The 19989-nt window shown below is 35.6% G+C and overlaps 1 protein-coding gene and 1 non-coding gene across 8 annotated transcripts in view; both read right to left on the bottom strand.

The window, feature by feature from the left end:
* Positions 1-223: 223 nt before the first annotated feature.
* The window catches only part of LOC139115734 (nucleolar transcription factor 1-like), a 29358-nt gene continuing 9592 nt past the window's right edge, over positions 224-19989 (bottom strand). For all 7 annotated transcript variants that reach the window (XM_070678056.1, XM_070678057.1, XM_070678060.1 and 4 more), the window contains 14 exons: positions 19244-19308; positions 18633-18765; positions 18125-18235; positions 17431-17555; positions 16172-16316; positions 11419-11460; positions 10678-10767; positions 8832-8984; positions 7977-8041; positions 6931-7072; positions 5702-5757; positions 4895-5084; positions 3773-3868; positions 224-3054 (listed from right to left, as the gene is read on the bottom strand). In XM_070678056.1, coding sequence (XP_070534157.1) covers positions 2581-3054; positions 3773-3868; positions 4895-5084; positions 5702-5757; positions 6931-7072; positions 7977-8041; positions 8832-8984; positions 10678-10767; positions 11419-11460; positions 16172-16316; positions 17431-17555; positions 18125-18235; positions 18633-18765; positions 19244-19308 — 1887 coding nt within the window. In that variant the 3' untranslated portion in view covers positions 224-2580. The remainder of the gene's footprint in view (positions 3055-3772; positions 3869-4894; positions 5085-5701; positions 5758-6930; positions 7073-7976; positions 8042-8831; positions 8985-10677; positions 10768-11418; positions 11461-16171; positions 16317-17430; positions 17556-18124; positions 18236-18632; positions 18766-19243; positions 19309-19989) is intronic.
* LOC139116652 (small nucleolar RNA SNORA23) lies at positions 19612-19788 on the bottom strand. The gene has a single exon (XR_011548348.1). It is a non-coding gene; the product is annotated as a small nucleolar RNA SNORA23 (small nucleolar RNA).

The following is a 19989-nucleotide window of genomic DNA, read 5'->3' as shown; positions in this document are numbered from 1 at the left end:
TTTGGGCAAAACCATGGTGGTGAAAGGGTTAAATTGCCAATATCTGGATACTAAGTTCTGAAGTGAGCCACAGAGCAGGAGCCTTAATATGAACGCTATAACTTCAACTTGCGGCATGAATATATTTTAGATACTTCTTCACTCCTAGTGAACACTGAGTAGCATTTTCAATCACAATTTTTTTACCTGGTAGGGAAAATGAACATATTACACATCTCAGATATACAGTTTGCATATATTCTAACAGTGCAATAAATCAACACTTTTATTGCATGCCAATCTTGCATTTTTTAATAACTGTTTAAATATAAATATAATAAGCTACACAAGTAACAATGTTAAACAGATGTTAGTATGGTTTTTGCTTGCCTTAAATTTCAATTCCATAAATTTAAAGTTACTAACCAAAAGAATACACTACTTTTAAGCACTGAATGTTATTTCATCATGTCACAGAAATACATTTTTTCTACCCTTGAAATTTTGTTACGTTAACATGATAAAAAAAAATACCAAGTATACTTTTTAAAATCATGGCAGTGGATAAAATTACACATACTCTTTTATACAACTTGAAACATTCTTGCAACCAGATATGGGCTGATGAAATTAAAAAAAGGATTTTTTTTATTGACTCATTTACTCAACGAGTGAGAAGCTCATTAAAAGATGTGATACTCACTGCCAAAGGGTTAATCCCAGAATTCTAATGGGCCACGGTACAAACAAACCCACATGCACAAACGAGCATAGAACTGCATACATTTCCATACTTGCTGTACACATGGGTTTTCTGTACTGTCATCACGTGATCTTTTGGCACACCGAGTCTGTAGAATGCATTGTGTTCTTTGTATTCCGGAGTAGAACCATTACTCAATGAAGCAATGAGCAGAGAACACAGCTGCATCTGAATTTCTTCTGCAATTTGTAGACTTCCTTTGGACTAAGGCTTTTCATATCTTGACAGATTTCTGATTACAAGAATGAGCTAAATAGTTTTAACAAAGTGCGCTTTTCCACCAATGTTGAAAGTCATCAACACCTTATCAAAATAGTCATAAAACTCGTGAAATTGGGACACCAGACAAAAAGTTCATACGATAATATCTTGTACAGAAGTGAAGGACTGCAAATTCTGAAAGTACTCTTTCAGGGAGGGAGCCTAGATAATAGGGGGGGGGGGGGGTTGACTAGAATGCTGAAAAGCATGTTTTTGGCTTTGCAAAATTTTACAAAATTATTTTATGTCAGATTTTCTATGGCATGCATACTTTTCCGATCCGAAAAGTTACACGCCTTTTTCCAGCTGGCCTCTAAGTAGATAATCTGTTTTTCAAAAAAACAGCAAGCAGCACAGCTGTAATTTTGTCCAGCAACTTTTGCACTGTGTAAATTTTCATCTGTGACCCCCCCCCCCTAAAGTTCTGATGAGCAATCCCTTAATGAAGCTGAAGAACAATATGCAATGGAAATTACACTAACATTCATGATGAATTCAATCTTAGGATGAAATTAACCAGAGTTGTATATGCAAAAAAACATTTTCTGAAAATTAATTAAAAAAATTATTGTTTGTCTCGGCGAGCACTCACTTGTCATACAACAAATACAGTTACTGTAGCCATAGTAAAGGTGGACTGCCCTAGATGGGAAAGTGCAAGGCAAGAGTGCTCAGCCATACCAGACTTACAAAAGACCAGCATTTTCTAGGCTAGACTTTCAGAACATTTCACCCCCAATTCCCTATAAACAGGTCCACAAGCACCATTGATAGCAAAAGGTTTAGACCAAACCATGGTGGTGAAAAGGTAATTAACAAAGTATCAGATAGAATTCTTCACAATGAACCATGAATCCTGTAAAATTACTTCACAATCGAACCTGTGATTTTTCCGCTTCTAGTTAATCATCATATTTTTGCTGTATCTTGATCGAATGTCAACACATTAAGTCGGTGCTTTGACTGAAAGAGCCGTCGCTCCAGCGAGCGTGAGAGCGCCCTTGAGCGATGGATCTTTCAGTCTAGTTGGTGCAGTGTCCGAGACATAACTCAAACTCTGTTGCTGTAGAGATATTTCACTGGTCAAACAATGCAGTATTACTTTGCATATGGACTACCCACCTACTTGTACAAAACCTGTTACAATTTTCATGCAGATTGGCCAAAGCAAATGAATTTGAACATCAAACTGCTAAATTCACATGTACTCTGTCAAGTATTGTGGCAAGATATTACATTTTTCTAATAAGATAATATGACCAGTAAGACTCCAATCTACCAGGACTATAAAAATGCTCTGTACTTTTCATGTTCTGAACACTGAATTCATTTTAAAATGACTATGCTCTGTCTTGGTGGACAAACTACACCTACAAACTGCTTTGAGCTCAGCTATCCCTTACACAGATCAATGTACAGTAGTCATTTGAATTTTTCAAGAATATTTTACAGCATCTTTTCATGAATATGATTCTCAGATCAATAATACTACCATTCTCTGCATTGTACAATACAATTATACCTGCTTTCTGTATAAGATAAAAGTGATGATTTTACTTCCCAACCAAACAGGAATTCTACTCTTCACCAGATGAAGATTCGGAATCTGAAGATGACCCGCTGTCTGAGTCACTCTCACTCTCAGTTTCACCTGAGCTTTCAGATTCAGATTCGCTGGAGGATTCTGCCTGTTTTCCCTGTCTCTTCTTTGGAGCTGCCACAGCTTTAGCTTGGGGCTTAGATTTTGTCGCGGTCTGTTTCGGCTGTTCTTCCTCCTCTTCCTCTTCCTCCTCCTCTGATTCTGAAGATGATTCTTCACTTTCAGATTCGGATTCAGATTCAGAGGCTGAATCTTGAGGTCCTGCCCTCTGAGTGGAGGTCTTGGGTTTCACAGCTGACGCAGAGTTCTCTGCCTCGGCTTCAGATTCTGAACCACTGCTGCTTCCAGATTCTTCCTCTGATTCACTTTCAGATCCACTCTCGGATTCTTCTTCAGACCCACTTTCAGATTCTGATCCACTCTCTGAACCTGACTCAGCTTCTTTCTTGACCTGTTTTGAGAAATGGGATAATTTGTGACCAGCTTTTCTATGTATTTTGCCACAGACCACATTCAGTGAAGTTTTTCAGACACCACAAACTGACCATGAAAAGATGTGCCATCTATGAAAAATATATCACATTGTTTGAGAAAGCCTTCACTAAGTACTTTTGGTAAAACATTCAAACTGCTGAATAGGTCGTCATCAAAGAGCTGATCGGTGAACATGATGGACTAAACTTGACAGGTTTCAGAAATGGCAGTAGACACATGATGATCAGTGACATAACAGGAAAAACAAGTAAAATCTAAATGAGAGGCTGATTTCATAATTTGAAAGAGATAAGCATCAAGTACAACCATTACTTATCTTTACCATCAATAATATCAACTCTGTCAGAGTGAGAAGTATTAGTTTTTTCCTATCTGCCTGGGACAGTAAAATGGTCTGGACATAATTTTTGCAACTTACCAGCCAAGTAGCCAGGTGAAAGTAAGTTTACAATTCTTGGTTTGCTGAGATCAGAGTTATAGTGTAGCATCCCAGGTAAACAGTATGCAAGACATTATCAAGGCAAGCGCAAATTTGCTTGGACAGGAAACTTTGAAAGTGACCAGCCCTGAAGTTTGGTTGAAACTTTGCATGAGATTTCTGCACGGACTATGAATGATGAGATTGAGAAAGCAAAGACAAATTCTCAGAAGTGTGAAGAGAGGATTTCTCTTACCACAGCTGCCTTTTTGGAGTCAGCTTTCTTTGATTTCCGACTTGCTTTGCTAGCTGAGAGCTCTTCATATCGTTTCTTTTCCTCTGCGGTCAAACTCTACAACAAAACAGGAAAATATGAATGGCCTTTGAGTTGAAAAATGACAAAACCTTGAAGCCTTAGTTGTCAGTAGCCCTAACTGAAGGAACACAAATGTCACAATTGAACTCGCTATACTTTGGCACAGCCATAGTTATCCATGAAGTGGTTGGATAAGTGAACAAGGAAATTGGGAGTACAAAAGTAAATGGCAAGTAGTCACTGGTGAAACATGAAGAGTAGCAGATCCACAGTTAGGGCACAAGTCAGTCCCTACTGGACAACAACTGATTGACCTTAATGAATTGCAGGAAACACTGTACACAAACTCTAGAAATGCCAGATTTTATGTCTACAAAATGTTGACAACTCTCTACTTTTCACTTCATTGTTCATCTGTTGAACATATCATGAACACAAATGACATGCTTTAATTGAACCCGAGTGTTCAATCCCTGAACAGAGGTTGTGCAGGGACTTTTTTTCTTTAATGAAAATTTGTTTCTCTATTAAAGGGACAAAGTTGGCCATTTTTCATGAATTTTGTTTGATACGAAATACTACTTATATTGTTTGACATGTTGAAAGTTACTGAATGAAATGGGTGACCATACATATATTCGACCCAGGTTTTAGACAAATTAAATGAAACCCTTGCAAAAATGAATTAATGGTCATGACCATTAATTCATTTTCGCAATGGTTTCATGTATCGTGTCTAAAACCTGGGTCTAATATATGTATGGTCACCCATTTAATTCAGTAACTTTCAACATGTCAAACAATATAAGTAGTATCTCGTATCAAACAAAATTCATGAAAAATGGCCAACTTTGTCCCTTTAATGTACCAGTACGTTTATAACCATCTCTACTTGTGTCTTTATTTTATGGTAACTTTGTGTCAGAACAAAATATTATCATATCAACCAAGGAAAATATTATGTTCTGATTCAGTATGTACTAATGACTATCCTGTGCCAGCCTTTTACATGATTCAATATAACATCTTCAAATGATAACAGTAAAAGAGCAGTGCACATACCTGGAGAAACTTAGCTTTCAGATCTTCATATTTCTTGAACATCTTGTCTCTTCGGAGCTTGTACTTCTTCTTTTCTTGGTCCGGCATCATTTTCCAGCGTCTGCCAATCTCCTGAACTCTGGATTTGCTGACTAAGTGTTTAAGTTCATTGCTTTGAAGCATTTCCTGACTGTATAAGGCATAGCCATTGCTGTAAGTAAACAAACCAGAGACAGTATGTAAAATGTTACAAGTACCAGATGATTAAAATTATCAGCTTTTGATAATTATTCAGAAGGTATACATTTGATGACGGGTATTGAGATGTGTCAAGTTGTGCGATGTATCTTAAATAAATGACAAGATACTTTTCAGTGACTGTCAGCCCAAGAGCTTAAGTTGGCCAACAGAAATAGACACATATACTGTAAATATGCACCTCACAAAAAAGAAAGATTAAACTTTTGCTCAAACTTTCTTTCAGAACACTGTAAACCATTCTCTTTGAAAATTAGGAATGAAAATCAGGGGTTATTCTGCAAATAACCCTATATTTACTGATGTTTGAAATTAAAAAATTGTTGCTAACTCTGCGATTATTTGAGGGGCAAATTAAAATTTCTGATTTTCTCAAAACCAAGATGGTAAAAACTTCCTTTCCACACAAATTCAACATGAATCCAAACAAGCAGAACATCAGCTAAGTATTGTAAATATCTGAGAGTTTGAATATCTGCTTCTTCCCCCGGAGATGCACTCCACCTAACGGAATAATTTTTTTCCCCACAGTGCCTTCGGTTTTCAGCAGCATATGGTTCATGTACTTACGCTGGTGGCTTCTTTGGTTCCTGACTAAGTATCTTCTCATCAACTTCTGCTTGTCTCTGTGAACGTAAAGTAATTCAGAATTCAGTGATGAGACATCACATGTCGCATATAACACAGTTTGTGTCCAAAGTCTCTTTTCAAGCATGGCAAAAGCGAATCCAAAGTTGGGAAGTATGCCTTAAACAAATTTGAATCAACTTCAAATCAGTGCCTTGACATATCACAGACTAGTGGTAGATTGTGCCAAGTTTCTCGTATTAACACCTCTTTGCTTGTCTATTGCTTGTGTGGCCTCCCTTGGAAGCCTACGGAGTAGATGTGGTCACCAAATATTTTTGAAAGATTGAAATTTCATTTTTGCTCCATAGAATTAACACGGGGTTGGTGACCATTGTGAATTTGAAATATATATAAATTTCAGGGAATTTGTTTCTCTTATCCAAGACTTCGCGAAGTGATCCTAAGTTTTATTCCTCATTATGAAAGAATGATTTTAAGTTTGCTGGAGGGAGTCAGCCCTTTACTTGTAAAACAGTAAATATTTCTGATGTTACCATGTCATACACGGCAATATAAATCACACTGACACATTTTCATGTTTTGTGTTTTCAGAAGTACTAAAATACTATCGAATAGTTCTCTTTCATGCGTTGCAAACCAGAATGTCATGATAGGGATTGGATGATTCAAAGGAAAATGATTGCATACATCAAATGTTTCTTCAACTTGGCGCTTGTTTATCCCACTGTGTTTTGTCGCTCTTGTCTAATTTCTCCCATTGTATTTTTAGAGCTTGTCTTGCTGCGTCAATCGTAACCTTTGGTAAATAACAACAATACACAAATAAACAAACCTTGCAGATCACATCAAAAAAAGAGGAATTTTTCATGATTATTACATTTAGGTTACCTAACAGGCTAGAAATTTCAAAGATTTGTGATTGTCAAAGATTGTATACTGAATTTTTTGATGTTATATTTTAACACAGAAACACATAAAGTTTCAGATTTTGCTTTATGATTTCATTATTAACTGAGGGGAATGTATTCAAGCGAAACGATTTCAGAGGCCTGATCAAACTAAAACCTGTTTTGGATGACCCAGAACCAACTCACTACCACGGTTAAATCCAAATGCATGCTTCATGACAAATACGTCAAAGTATTTTGATGAGTGTTCACAATTATTCCACACCAAACAAACACAACAAACAACAAGACACTGCTTACTCTGTTCTTTTGAATGTACTCTTCAGTTTTGCTCTCAATCCACAGGTCCTGAGCTGTTTTTGGTGTCTGTGCATTTTGTCTTTTATTCTGGTTCTTCTTCTTCTGTGATGTCGCCTCCTTCAAGTATTCCGGGTGCTCTTTCCTGGTGAATGCACACAAGTTGCAGATTTTTAACCCTGATATGGCCAAGTCATCAAGTTGGTTGAAAGTTAAGCATAACATGCCCCACATCTTGCATTAAAAAATTGAATGTTTCAGGGCTTCTGGAAACAGAGATATTGTAAGCACGATTTTTAAAGACTAACGTCGCCATGACATGTCAAGCCAAATAGGTTGTTGTACATACGGTTTCAGCTTAATATACTGCTTTTTTACTGACTTGTCAGTTGGCAAAGTGATATTGTCTTTCAGGAAAAGGGTTAATAGACTAAATAACAGGAAATCTTTACTCAAAGTCTCATAGCAGTGCCCTGAAATAAGTCTCTTTAGTCTAAACATTATCGGGGCAGGACGAAACTACTCCTAGCTTGTTATATTTCAGGATGCATAAATTCAATCTATAATTCAACTTGAGTTTTCTGACTCCAGCTGATGACTCACTACTTTGGTATTTAAACTTTGCACAAAAATAACAAGATGAATCACAAACAAAATTCCTATGAATTACAGCAATATAGGCTGTAAAAGAAGTGAAATTCAAACATTTAAAGACTTCAGACTGTTTGAAATTACCATTAGCTGTGTACCATATACACTAGGACACTTAATGGTAATTTACAATCATGAGGCCATATTCACTGCACATACATGTACATGAGCACTATGACGCATACTGAACACATTGCCTACACAAATCAATTTACTGCACAGCCAATATTACAAGATACTATTCAAAATCCAATATATGCACCCCTGTAAGCCTGATAATAGCTTATTTATTTCCTAAACTGCATGTGATCTCTTCAAAAAGCTTAAGCAATTATAGGAGATGATCCAAACTACTGACAAATCCTACTATAGATCACAGAATAGTCAAAACTACTTACACAAACTGTTGCATTTGTTTTTCGTAGTCAGCTTTGTACTCTTCCTCCTTCTTCTTGTACTTTTCCTGTTCATGACAAATAGAATCCATTTTAACTCATGAAAGTAACATTTCCAGTGAAATTTCCACTCAAATCACTCTAACTCTGGTTTTAAGAACTGAGTAAGCTCATCTAAAATGCCATATAGATCACAATCAGAGCTACATGTATATTCTCTCACAATAATGACTCATTATAAATGGATAGGCATACTGACACAATACTCACAGGACTGAGGTAGCCCTAAAGAACACTGGGACATCCCTTTTCTATCATACAAATCAGTGCTTGTCTGAGGGTGCTTTCCATGATGAATAAATACAAAAATACCCCCTAAGATAATGTTGCATTGTACTGTAGCACAGCATGGGTCAAGAATTATACAGTATTGTCCTTTTTTCACAAATAATATAAAGCAACATTGCAAAGGCAGAAAATGATCTCACAAGTTCTGATCAACATGATTTTGAGTGAGATAGAAATGTTAGAATATATGCCTATCACTGTGCTGACTTGTAAGCATGCTTCAAGACCACATCTTATACATGTACCTCCTTTTACTGGGTTGAGTAGAGTGAGTTGTAAATGGGAAACCTCAGCATATCAAAAACCTTTACTCTCCTGTAAGCGCATGTCACTTTGTAAAAGACACTGAATACATCAATAAGAAGCAGTGGCAGTGAATGATATCAAGCCGCTTGCAATTATGTTTACCCTTTCATCAAAATGGTTTGGCCAAGACCCATTGTTATCAACGGTAATTGTTGACCTCCTTATAGGGAATAGTGGGGGGGCAAACAGGTTTACAGAACTTACTTTCTTCTTCTCTGACTGTTGATTGTACTTTTGCACCAGAGTCCGATTTACTTCAGTGCTGGACATCTGAGGGTTACTTTTCTGAAACTTCTCTCGTTTTTCGTTACAGTAGATAAAGACAGCACTGATGGGCCTCTTTGGTCGATCAGGGCACTAGGATAAGCAATAATGCAAAAGTCTTTCAGTGAACAAAGTGAATCTTGGTATTTGAGTGGAACAGGATGTAAGCAATATGAAGTTAACCCTTTGAGTGCTTTAATTTTCCCACCAAAATTTCAGTGTAACATTTTACCAATTTTTATGAATTTTTCTGTGATTTTTTTGATAGATTTAGACCAAGTGCACATAACTTTTCATGTGCTACAAGTTTTGACCAAAAGTTTTGGGAAAATTAAAAAAAATAATTGCCTAAATCTGTAAAAGTTGTTGGTGTAATATGCTAAAAAAGGCAAAAAAATGACTTTGGCACTATCTGTAGCTGTACACTGAGAACTGCTTTCTCCACATAGGTTCTGAAGTCTTGATATTTCTCACACAACTTTGTACAAAGGCACTGAAAATATTGAGAATAAGATGTTACTATCGATAACAATGGGTTTGGGCAGATGCATTGTGATGACAGGGTAAAACATCAGTGCAAGCAGCTTGATATCATTCACAACAGCTGCTTCTTGTTAGTTTTCAGTGACTTGTGAAATGTAAGAAATAAAAAGACTTCAGAAGCTATACAGAGGGCAATTGTCAGTGTATAGCAGTTGACAGCATTAACAGTTACCCTTACTCTCTTTACGCTTAAAGGGTTATTTTCACGATTACCAGCTTGAATTTGGTTAAAGTAAGCAAACTTTTTGATAGACTGCAGATCAAATTTTCCTCCATCAGTTCCATTTGATAAGTCCTTCAATCAATGGCCATTAAAAAGTCTGAATCTAGATGTCTGTTTTTGAAATACCATTATACCTAACTGTTGGCAGCAGTGGCAAAAAAGTTGAATGTCTCATTGTTTTTGAAAATGTCATAGATACAGGAGCACGCACACATAAACACATACACACACACACAAACACACAAACAGAGGAGTCTGTGAAAGACTGAACGGAAACACAAGGCTTGGAACATCAATCTTTACTGACCTACACTATTCCTGTTCAAATATGTTCAGCCAGACACAAATTTAATTACGTAAAATGTCAACCATATAACGCATGACTGACATTTAAATGTACTTTCATAGGAATGCGAGAGTACACCATGATGTATGAAAGGTTTTGAGTAGAAATGTAAATGTGAACGCAGCAGGAATGCCAGAGTAGATATAGGTCTTGATAAATGACAGGTTCTGACCTCTCAATTGGTAATGATGGCTAATATTTGTAACAGCTCTGCTGTGATTGAGTGGCAAATAAAACCCACAAAGAATTTATGGCAGGCTAATCCTGACAAGGCGTCTGTACTCAGCAGTACATTCATTTCATAAGACACAGGCAACTGACAGAAATGTAATCATCACTGAAATAATCTTACTATGCAATCAACGTTGTCATAGTGACAAAACAAGCATTCATCACTGTTGCCGTGTTTCAAAGTGACCCAACATTTCCTACATGTAGATCATGACTGTTTCATCAACTTAACATTTCATCTCATTACATCAATGGAAACCACTCACATTCACTAAATCATTATTACATCGTTTGAGATTCTTTATTCTATTCCTAGCTGCGATCTGTTAAGCTGTACTCGGAAAAATCTATCAATCAAAATCTGTTCTGAGAAGTCAACAGTCACTAAGAAATCATTCCTATGTACCTCTAAGACTGACTGATTTGAATATATTCATACTCACTGGGGCTTTGGCAAGATCGTTAGCTTGGGATTTGGATTGCTTGGCTTTCTGTTCTCGCCGAAGGATTTCACGTTCTTCTTCAGGTAGGCTCTACGAGAGAAACAAAACATGACTTGTCATTCACTCCCCATCATCATGGTAAATCTTTGACCATATTCATGGACATTATTGACAATACTCAAGGAGTAACTAGTTCATGTTCCCAAGACAGCAATTCAATCATATAAAGATTGTACCCTTCCTGCAAAGTTTAAGTTTGAAACACATGATAAAAATACCAGGTCTATTACTTCCACAGTTTTCATTTAACCTGTTTGTACCTCTTATTCCATGTGAACATGTCTATAATCACAAGTGACAACATTGGGTTTGGGTTATACCATGGTCGTTAAAGGGTTAAAATATTGTATATCAAATTCTCCGCACAGATTTTGTACACTGAAGTCAAAATAAATCCTGACACATAGATTTGTTGAATTTTTCAAAATAACTTTCACTAAACAAAAGTATAATCTGTGCTTTTGGTCATGATGCTCTACCCTGAAAAACTGTTGAGAATGTAGAAAGATAAAGCACACATACTTATTTGAAAATACAACATTTTCATTATATTTCTAAATAACTTGCTTCTCAATACTCTGTCATTGTAACATTAAGATAAATCATCACTCCTTTCAAACACTTATGAAAAGGTTAAATTTGATGCAAAAAATCTTTGCTGGGAAAACATAGATGACTTACCTCTAGGTATTGTTCATACTTTTCTGTATATTGCTGCTTGTTCTGCAAGGTAATCATAACAACCACTTATTAAAGCATGCTTCGACGAAACAACTCTGAGGCAATATGCAAGCTTTAATTATGATATAACAAAGGAAATATGATACAGTATGACACAGAAATCAAATAACTTGCTACTTGCGACGTGGAATTTAATTTAATTCTAAAAGACACAAGCTGTTTGAGTTTCAATGAAGCAGAATTACACTCTGGAAAAAAAAATTATAAAGAATAATGTAATTTGCATGATTAATACTATAATTCTTTGATAAATTACATCTCTGTGCATAAAAGAATGTTGACATTCTGACATACAGTAGTTTGTTGTCTACAAGTTCATATCACAATTCATATCACAAGAGAATCAATCAAAACGTAGAAAACATCAAAATCCACAACATTCCATAGAAATTTCCATAAATTTATCCAGAATTCTAATTACATGAATTCTGCACTACGGTACGTCATAGAATATCACTTGAACTACAGAAACTTTCCACTTAAAGTCAAACATCAAGGTAAAGCTAAAACTGAAGACATCAAAATCAACAGCATTATTCCCTGGGACCATCTATAAAAATTTATCTAGCATTGCTCTTCTATGAATTCTATGGGCACACAGCACACCATCTCAAATAAATGCTGAATCAAAAAAGTTTGCCTGCAAGTCAACCACATCAAGCTAGCACCAGAAAATATCAAAATCTGCAGCACTGCACAGAAAATTTCTGGAAAATTAACCAGCATTTGACACCTTGAATAATTGGAGAGTGATACAAACTTGCCCAGCAGCTCAAGCAATTCGCAGATATTTGCGCGGCAGTCACAGATCACATTGTACATATATACATGCACTCTATGCAAATAGTGGCCAGTTGAGAAACCACATCATCACTGTCCAACGGAATAATTAAACTGCTTGCAGAAAATGCACCGATACACAGGTACAAAACATCCACAAATGAATGCCTACCTCTGTGATGTAGAGCTTGTTGCCTGAACTGCACTGATTTAACCAATTCAAGATAGTGCATTAAAAGCCTCACATTCAACTGTGTTTGTTCACAAAAGCCTTTAACAGGCCAACTAACCACTGATTATGTTGTCTAACAGTTCTTTTCATAGCCAATTAACTATTCCACATCACAGCCACTTAAATATTATAAAATACTGACCTATCAGAATGCAAATTTCAACAGTGTTGTTATTAACCTATGTGTTCACTTCGTTTCTAATTTGATTTTTAATTGTTGCCAGGGCAACACTGGAATAAGTCTCTTCCTCTTGCCTGGCTGGAGTTCGGTTGCTAGGGATACGGAGTCAAAGTTACACCTGCTGTGTGTGGTTGCTCCTAGTCATTTGATGAATGTGACCTCATCTGGAATCATTACGGCAAGGAATCATATCCTGTCTCTCCTGGGTCGAGTGGCAATATCATGTGACGTTAGCTGGGTTCTGACGTCATGTGCTGTCAAACCTCATCTTAATCACAGAGATGTAGCCTTTTGATATTCTGTCAAATTTGGATATCAACCAAATGTTCTTAAAATCAAATAATCAAATTTACATCAAAGGTTGAGCCATTTTTACAGAGAATGCATAAATACAAGCTCCGTGAATTGGTAATTTTTGGCACTCTTTTGTGATGGTTCAAACCGCACATCTAATTTTAAAACCACTTTAAAAAAATTTGCCTGTGTCTGTGGGAGTACGCAATGGTGTTTTCACATGAAAAGAGGAAAGACAGGTAAACGCTTAATCACGCCTGGAAAAATGGAATCAATAATTCTCTGATGTATGTAAGTGAAAGTCTATTTAATCTTAGCATCTGCTTGAGGCAACTTATCACATTATTGTGATGAAACTTTTAATTTCCTGAACCTTCCACAATTCACCTTACACCTTACACAAGGTAGGCTAACTTTCAAAGATCCTGATTTATTTCTAGGCTTGCTGCAATAATAAATTCTGCTACTGCTTTTAGAATCACAGGGTTTGCAGAAAGCTGAAATTAACGTGTAATTATGTTTGTACATAGGGCTTTACGATATTACGCTGTACAAGCAATAATCAACTATAATTCACACAATTTAATTTGGAAGTTATGGAGGATTACATAACAACACAGTTGAACTTCCCAAAATTAACTCTCAAGCCTTAATACTTATCCACAGTCTTTGAAAAATTTTATATTCAGTTCATATTTACTGTTAATCCAGGTTTGATTAAAATTCTGTTCATTTTCAAGCTTTTGTTACCTTCGATTGAATATCATCTCCAACCTCAAAACTATAGAATTCTGAATGATACATTTAATACGCCCATGGAAGACATTAACAAAATCAAAATGTGAGCTATCAGAGAACCTGATGGCATTAATGCCAAAACATGATATGAAAATTAAGGAGATTAATTTAACCACTGCCGCAAGATCCATTTTACTTGTTATCCTTGACACTTTTATTAGCTCTGGTTGTGATTGATTGTGATTAAACACTTCATGTATGTTGTGATTGAAGATAATTACCGATAAAAACTGTATTGACAATAAAATACACATCATGATTTGATCTTCTCTTGAATTGAGGTAAAAAATTACAGAATATATCTGCTGGCGTTCTTTGGGCAAGACTAAAGATTGCTGGATCGATACTAAGCTGTAGTACAATTTAACATTATATTATGGGGTATGTTTGTAAGTTTAATGCATTCAAAGCCACCCTCAGGCAAGCGCTACCATACATTTCTACCACACATAGGACAGGACCAGGTGCAAATATTTAAAACAATGTATGTACGTCTGTGAATATCTTGTTGCCTGTTTTACTGGCTCACAGAAACATTTCAAAAAAATTTCAAATTTACATTGACATGTCACAAATGAGTTAAATTAAACACTCCTCTTATTTTATTCCAATACTGCTCATTCAGACTTTGTGATAAAATTGTCTCGAAAACAAGCAAATAAATAACAACAGTTGCGACTAACACTAACTGTGTATTTTACCTCCAGTAACAAAACTAAATTTCCTTTGTATACATACAGTTGCTATGGTTGTTTAATGTGTCAAATTACATGTAGTTATGCCATGACTCAAGCTAAATTCATACCTTGTATAATGCCTGAAAACACCTAAGACATTCCAAGACATGTCATTGAAATTAATATCACTTTCACTATGCAATATTTGTCTCTCGAAACAGAAGCTGAACCAATCAAACTTCTAGGTGAGCTATTCTTCCATGGTGTCACAGCTACCGGTGATATTTGTGGGATTTATTCAGCAAAGAAAAATCAACAAGCTACTGTCTCTGAGATGCTATCACACAACGGTAAATTATAACATCATAATACACAGTATCATAAGAAGCACAAAATTATGAGAATTATTTCGGTCACCAACCACGTCACCGTAACAAATGCTTATATCGTCAATTTTGCTGCAACTGACAAGCAAACAAATGTATGACAAAAAAACATAAGATGTAAGTTTACATAAAAGATGATGATTTGAGAGGGTGCTACTGATACTTCGCATTTCTGGGCTCTTTGATTCAAGTCAAGAATTTTTGTACGCAAATTCTACAATATTGTATGTTTATTGAATTTCATTGCGTCAAAGAAAACTTGTGAGCGTCGGCGGAGTGCGTCACTCTGGCATGCAGAGCAAAGTGGAACTCTTGGAATGATAATTGACTGGATTTGAATGTGCGCACTTTTAATAAATTCAAACAGTAGGACAAACATTGTCCATTGGCTCAGCGTTGCCAGGCACATTATGAGTGTAATACACAGATTAATATTAATTACATCTGGAATAAATGGTGGAATAATTTCCCCATTACTAATTCTCGCTCCCGCCTGTTTCATAAATTGTTTGGATGTTTATTTGATGGGAATACTTTTTTTTAAATTTTTTTTAATTATGAATCATGTTTTTTAAAGAAGAATTTTGCTCCTTTTCTGATTGTGATAAATTTTCATAAACAAAATATTGGTATACATGTGTAGAATTTCATTTTATACACATTGCTCTCTTGAGATATATGAGATATCAGTAGTCAACCAATTAAACCATGCAAAGTCATGCACCTGTTCATAACAAACATATTCAAAATACATTTAACCCTGTCAGTGAGACATGTATCTCCATATACATTCTAAAAGCAAAAAAATTTCATCTTGAAAAATCTAAAAATAGTTGGAGTCATATTTATTTATTTGAACATGTCAACTGCCTTTTAACACAAATGTGAGCGGAGCTAGCAAGTAATGGGAAAGTTCAACTGTCAAACTAACTGATGAAAGAACCGTACTTCCGGTTTTGAAATGTTTGCACAGTGAACTGTAATAAGTAAAGCATGTCAGACTATTGCTGACAGGTCAATCCTGACATTTCAAACCAAAATGTAGATTGAGATCCAAAGCACAGTACTTGAATACAGCTTATGTTGCATTATTCTTACTTAAGTTACATAAACAATACTCAATAAATCATCAAATCTAATGAAAAAATGGCCCAGAGAATTTACAATATTAATGAAATTGATGCTACCATCAATAATCATGTAAGGCTTCAGGTATTAGATGCTCTGTCTTGCTGTGTTGACAAATTTATAAATGATCAAACACAACCCTCTTAACCTGGATATGCAAATTCAGGGTACCACCTGGCACCATCATCAAAACATGCAAATAAGCCGTTTTGCTTACCTGGTTGCATTTGAGCTGATATGCATCTTTTTCTTCCTGTGTGAGAGTTTTCCATCGTTTGCTGCACTCTGCCATTCTCTCCTGGCTAGGGATGTGAGACAGGTCATTGTGCATCAGTATACTGCAGAACAGGCTGTATCCACTCCTGAAAATTGAGCAAATAAAATTATAGATATTATTGTTTTTTCTCTCCAAGAATCCTCATAAAAGTACAGAATGATTGCACAAGACTAGTTGTTAATACTCTATTTAAAGGTATACAGTCACCTGTAATCTAAATATGCCCATATATGCTCAAAGGGGCGTTCCTTTGTATTGAAAATGCCCATGTGAGAGCGCTGTTTTTAAAAAGGGGCCACCCGCTTAAAATCTGTGATTGGTTAGATTTTCTCTTTCCATGGTAACTGAGGCAAAATTGGAACAGGTGACAGTATACCTTTCAATGGCTCTGTATCATGTAATATAAATATCCTATCAGTATTTTATAATAATATTCAAACAATAATAACAAATCATTTTAGCATATTTTACCATAGCAAGGCAAAAGACAGATATCTGACATTGTCCATGGAATAGAATTAAAGAAGAGCTGTGGATAAATGTAGAGCAAAAATCTGAAGTGATTACTGCATAAAATAACAGACATTATTGACTTATCAAATATTTATCCAGACGTTGAATTGACAGAAGCGTTAAATGTGAAAATTGTGATAAAACTTCTCATACAAAGGTTGATGTGCAGGGATCTAGATAGTATTTCTCACTGGTGATTTTTCAAATCAAAAATTTCAAAAATCCAAAAATTTCCACTAAAGGTCAAACCACACCCAGCATTTTTGTAAATTTCCTGAGGGAGGGCTCTAATTGTTATGTGAAAAGTTAACACAATGTGTAAACTGTAATTTGGTGAGTATACTTTGTCGTCGTCTCTTTTGCAGATGTCAAATGATGTAACTATTAGTGAATAGCTATGTCTACTGCTGTGATAACTGGAAATGGAGAGGGAAAAGCTGGAAACTGAGCATGAAGAAAAATACGCCCTGAAAATATTGTACTTAGCCAAGTAGTATCTGAAAATGCAAAAGAATGCACGTGTCATCACAAACAACGTGTGAATTTTACTAGTAACACAACATAATATTTTGACAAGGTATCTGCGTTCACAATGTACACTGTAAAAATCATAGGCAGAAGCTCAGATGAAAATGGACACTTCAAGTCATGCATACATATTATTGGTTGTAAATGTCTACACTTACGCTGGTGGCTTGTCTGGTTTACCGCGAGCTCTGTCAAGGATTTTCTGTTCTTCTTTAGTTAATACTGACTTGATGGCTTTAGGCTGATAATCAGCATGAGTCTTTTGGTACTCAGCAAGTTCTTTCTGTTATGATACATGAGAGGAAAAACTGAGACAGTTAGACTGTGCTCGTTACATATGTACATGTATATCCATATGCAGATACCTTTGCTCGAAAAGTTTTTTTAAAGCTCTCAGGAAAAATATCCAACCTTGAGTAAACTGCTTCTATTACATGAAATGTATCGTACAGAATACAGAGGTAAAATCATGCAATACTGTAATATCATTAATTTTTACAAGCCTTGTAACTCAATTTTACAACATTGATGTTGAAGACATTTTCCTTGGCATTAAAATGCACCGATTTTCCTAGTAAAGCATCTAGTTCCATTTAACAGTGAAATTATAACAGTGAAATTAAAATCCAAGTTTATAGTAAGCAAATATGCTTTTACATTGTTGTATGTACATGTATACAGAAAATATATATACACATGGGAAGTAAAATGTGAGGTATTGCTGTAACATTTGGATAAAATGCAAAAACTCTTTTAGGAGAGATTTACATAATACTTCAGCAAATTAATAATGAAAGTACTTAAAAGTTTCAATTGGTTCTGCTTGCCTTCTGGTATTTTAACTATACTTACAGTATAACGTTTGAAATCATCCATTGCTGATTTTATATATAACATTTTCTTCTTTTCTGTCAATCCTTTCCACTGTACCTTTAAGCTTTCTTCGGCGTCTTTCTTGCTTAGCTGATCAGAAACATGAAAAGACAGAAAAAAAGATTAATGAAAATACCATAAAAGTCATTATCAGCCAGAGAGTAAAAGAAAACTGTTTTGTTTATTTGATTGGAAATTTTCTTTTCTTTTAAACAGTGTGTGTACATCTATTTTGAAGCCTGATCATGGACAACTGCATTCAGGAGTAGCAAGGGATTTTTGGGAATCTAATCAGGAAGAATTTGAGATAAATTTGGAATGGATGTTTGCATAGAGGATTCAAAGTCTCTTTGTAGCACTGTCGAACTAAATTTCCGACAACAGTCTGCATGTATGGGAATTCTTGAAACCACTGGTGGATGTACGGTATTTTGATGTGCAACAGCGCCCTCTAGTGGCTATGGAACATTGACTAGTTGTGTCTCACCTCGGAGTTGGTTTTCATAAGGTGATCTCGTTTGGCATTGAGATAAGCCTGCACAGGTGTTGTTGGTTTCCTGATAGGGTCTGAGGATTTCTTGCTGGAACTGTTGCCAACAGCAAACTCTGGATGTTCTTGTCTGCAGAGCATTTTAATAAATTATGCAAATATAAAAGTGCCAGACTAATTGGCTGACATGGTTTCACTCACTACTGCAATAACAATGTCTTTCTAATTCTGGATGGGGTGATATTGGACAAACAGCATGGTTTTTTATCCAGGGTGACCCTCTCCCAATGTACAGATTAAAATTAGAGATATTTTATGACACACAAGAAAGACAATATGATCATAAATGTTTCAAAGATATAAAATTCTCATCAATAGTTATAACTTATGAAAGGCTATAATATTACTTGTTTGCCTTGTAGCATACAACATACCACATTACAATAACTGGAAAGTTCCTCCGACATGACAAATATTAAAATGTTGGCAACTCTCTTAGACAGAGAGGCTGAAAAATACATAAAAAAATCATTGATACTGCGGATACATATTAGAAGTCAACAGTAAAATAAAAACTTCTCTGTACAGGAAAAGCACTGTCAACTTACCTGAATTTTTCAATGAGTTTCTGGTAGTCCTTCATTTCATCACCATACTTCTTCACATACTTTGACTGCAAGAAAACAGCGGAACAAAAGATTTTGTTTGTTTGTTAGAGAGCTCACATTTCTTAAAACAATGCTTGATGTAGGCTGTAATTGCAATGATGGAGTATACTAAAATTTTTCCAGGCTGTCATAAGGTTTTCAAGAATTAAACGTGCCATGTAAGGAGCAAAACTGAAGTTCTTGCTGTGATGATGTCACATAAACCGTAATACTCATTTCTTGACCAATTCGCTTCATCAATCTCTACAGGGAATATTCAATTCACTGAAGATGAGACGATTCAACCAAACCTTGATGGAGAACATATTTTTTGTTTGAGGTTTTGGAGACTGATGAAATATTGAAGATTTTGTCATCAGAACTATGGACCTCAGTGATTTAATTTTGGCCATGTAGAAAGTGTGTGTATATCAATTCAACTCAGCAAAACACTGAGTCAAAGAGACACAAGTCAAGGATGGAACACCCTGCACACAAATTACTACACAGCCTCTAAAGCTTGAATCCAGGCCAGCTGACTAGAACTGGCATTAAATGTTACTTTTGAAGAAACTGTTTAAATGGTAAAATGCAGAACCATTTAAGAGTGGTACATGACTTGAGAACTAAACTTGGACTTGAGAAAATAATAACATTTGTTAGAAATTGTTTTGATACGCTGTCCTTCTGCAGTGAAGAAGTCGAGC

This window comes from Ptychodera flava, chromosome 17 (genome assembly GCF_041260155.1).
Source record: "Ptychodera flava strain L36383 chromosome 17, AS_Pfla_20210202, whole genome shotgun sequence".
NCBI classification, from domain to species: Eukaryota; Metazoa; Hemichordata; class Enteropneusta; family Ptychoderidae; genus Ptychodera; species Ptychodera flava.
The sequence above is the reverse complement of the archived record's forward strand: the minus strand, read 5'-3'. Positions and strand labels throughout refer to the sequence as shown.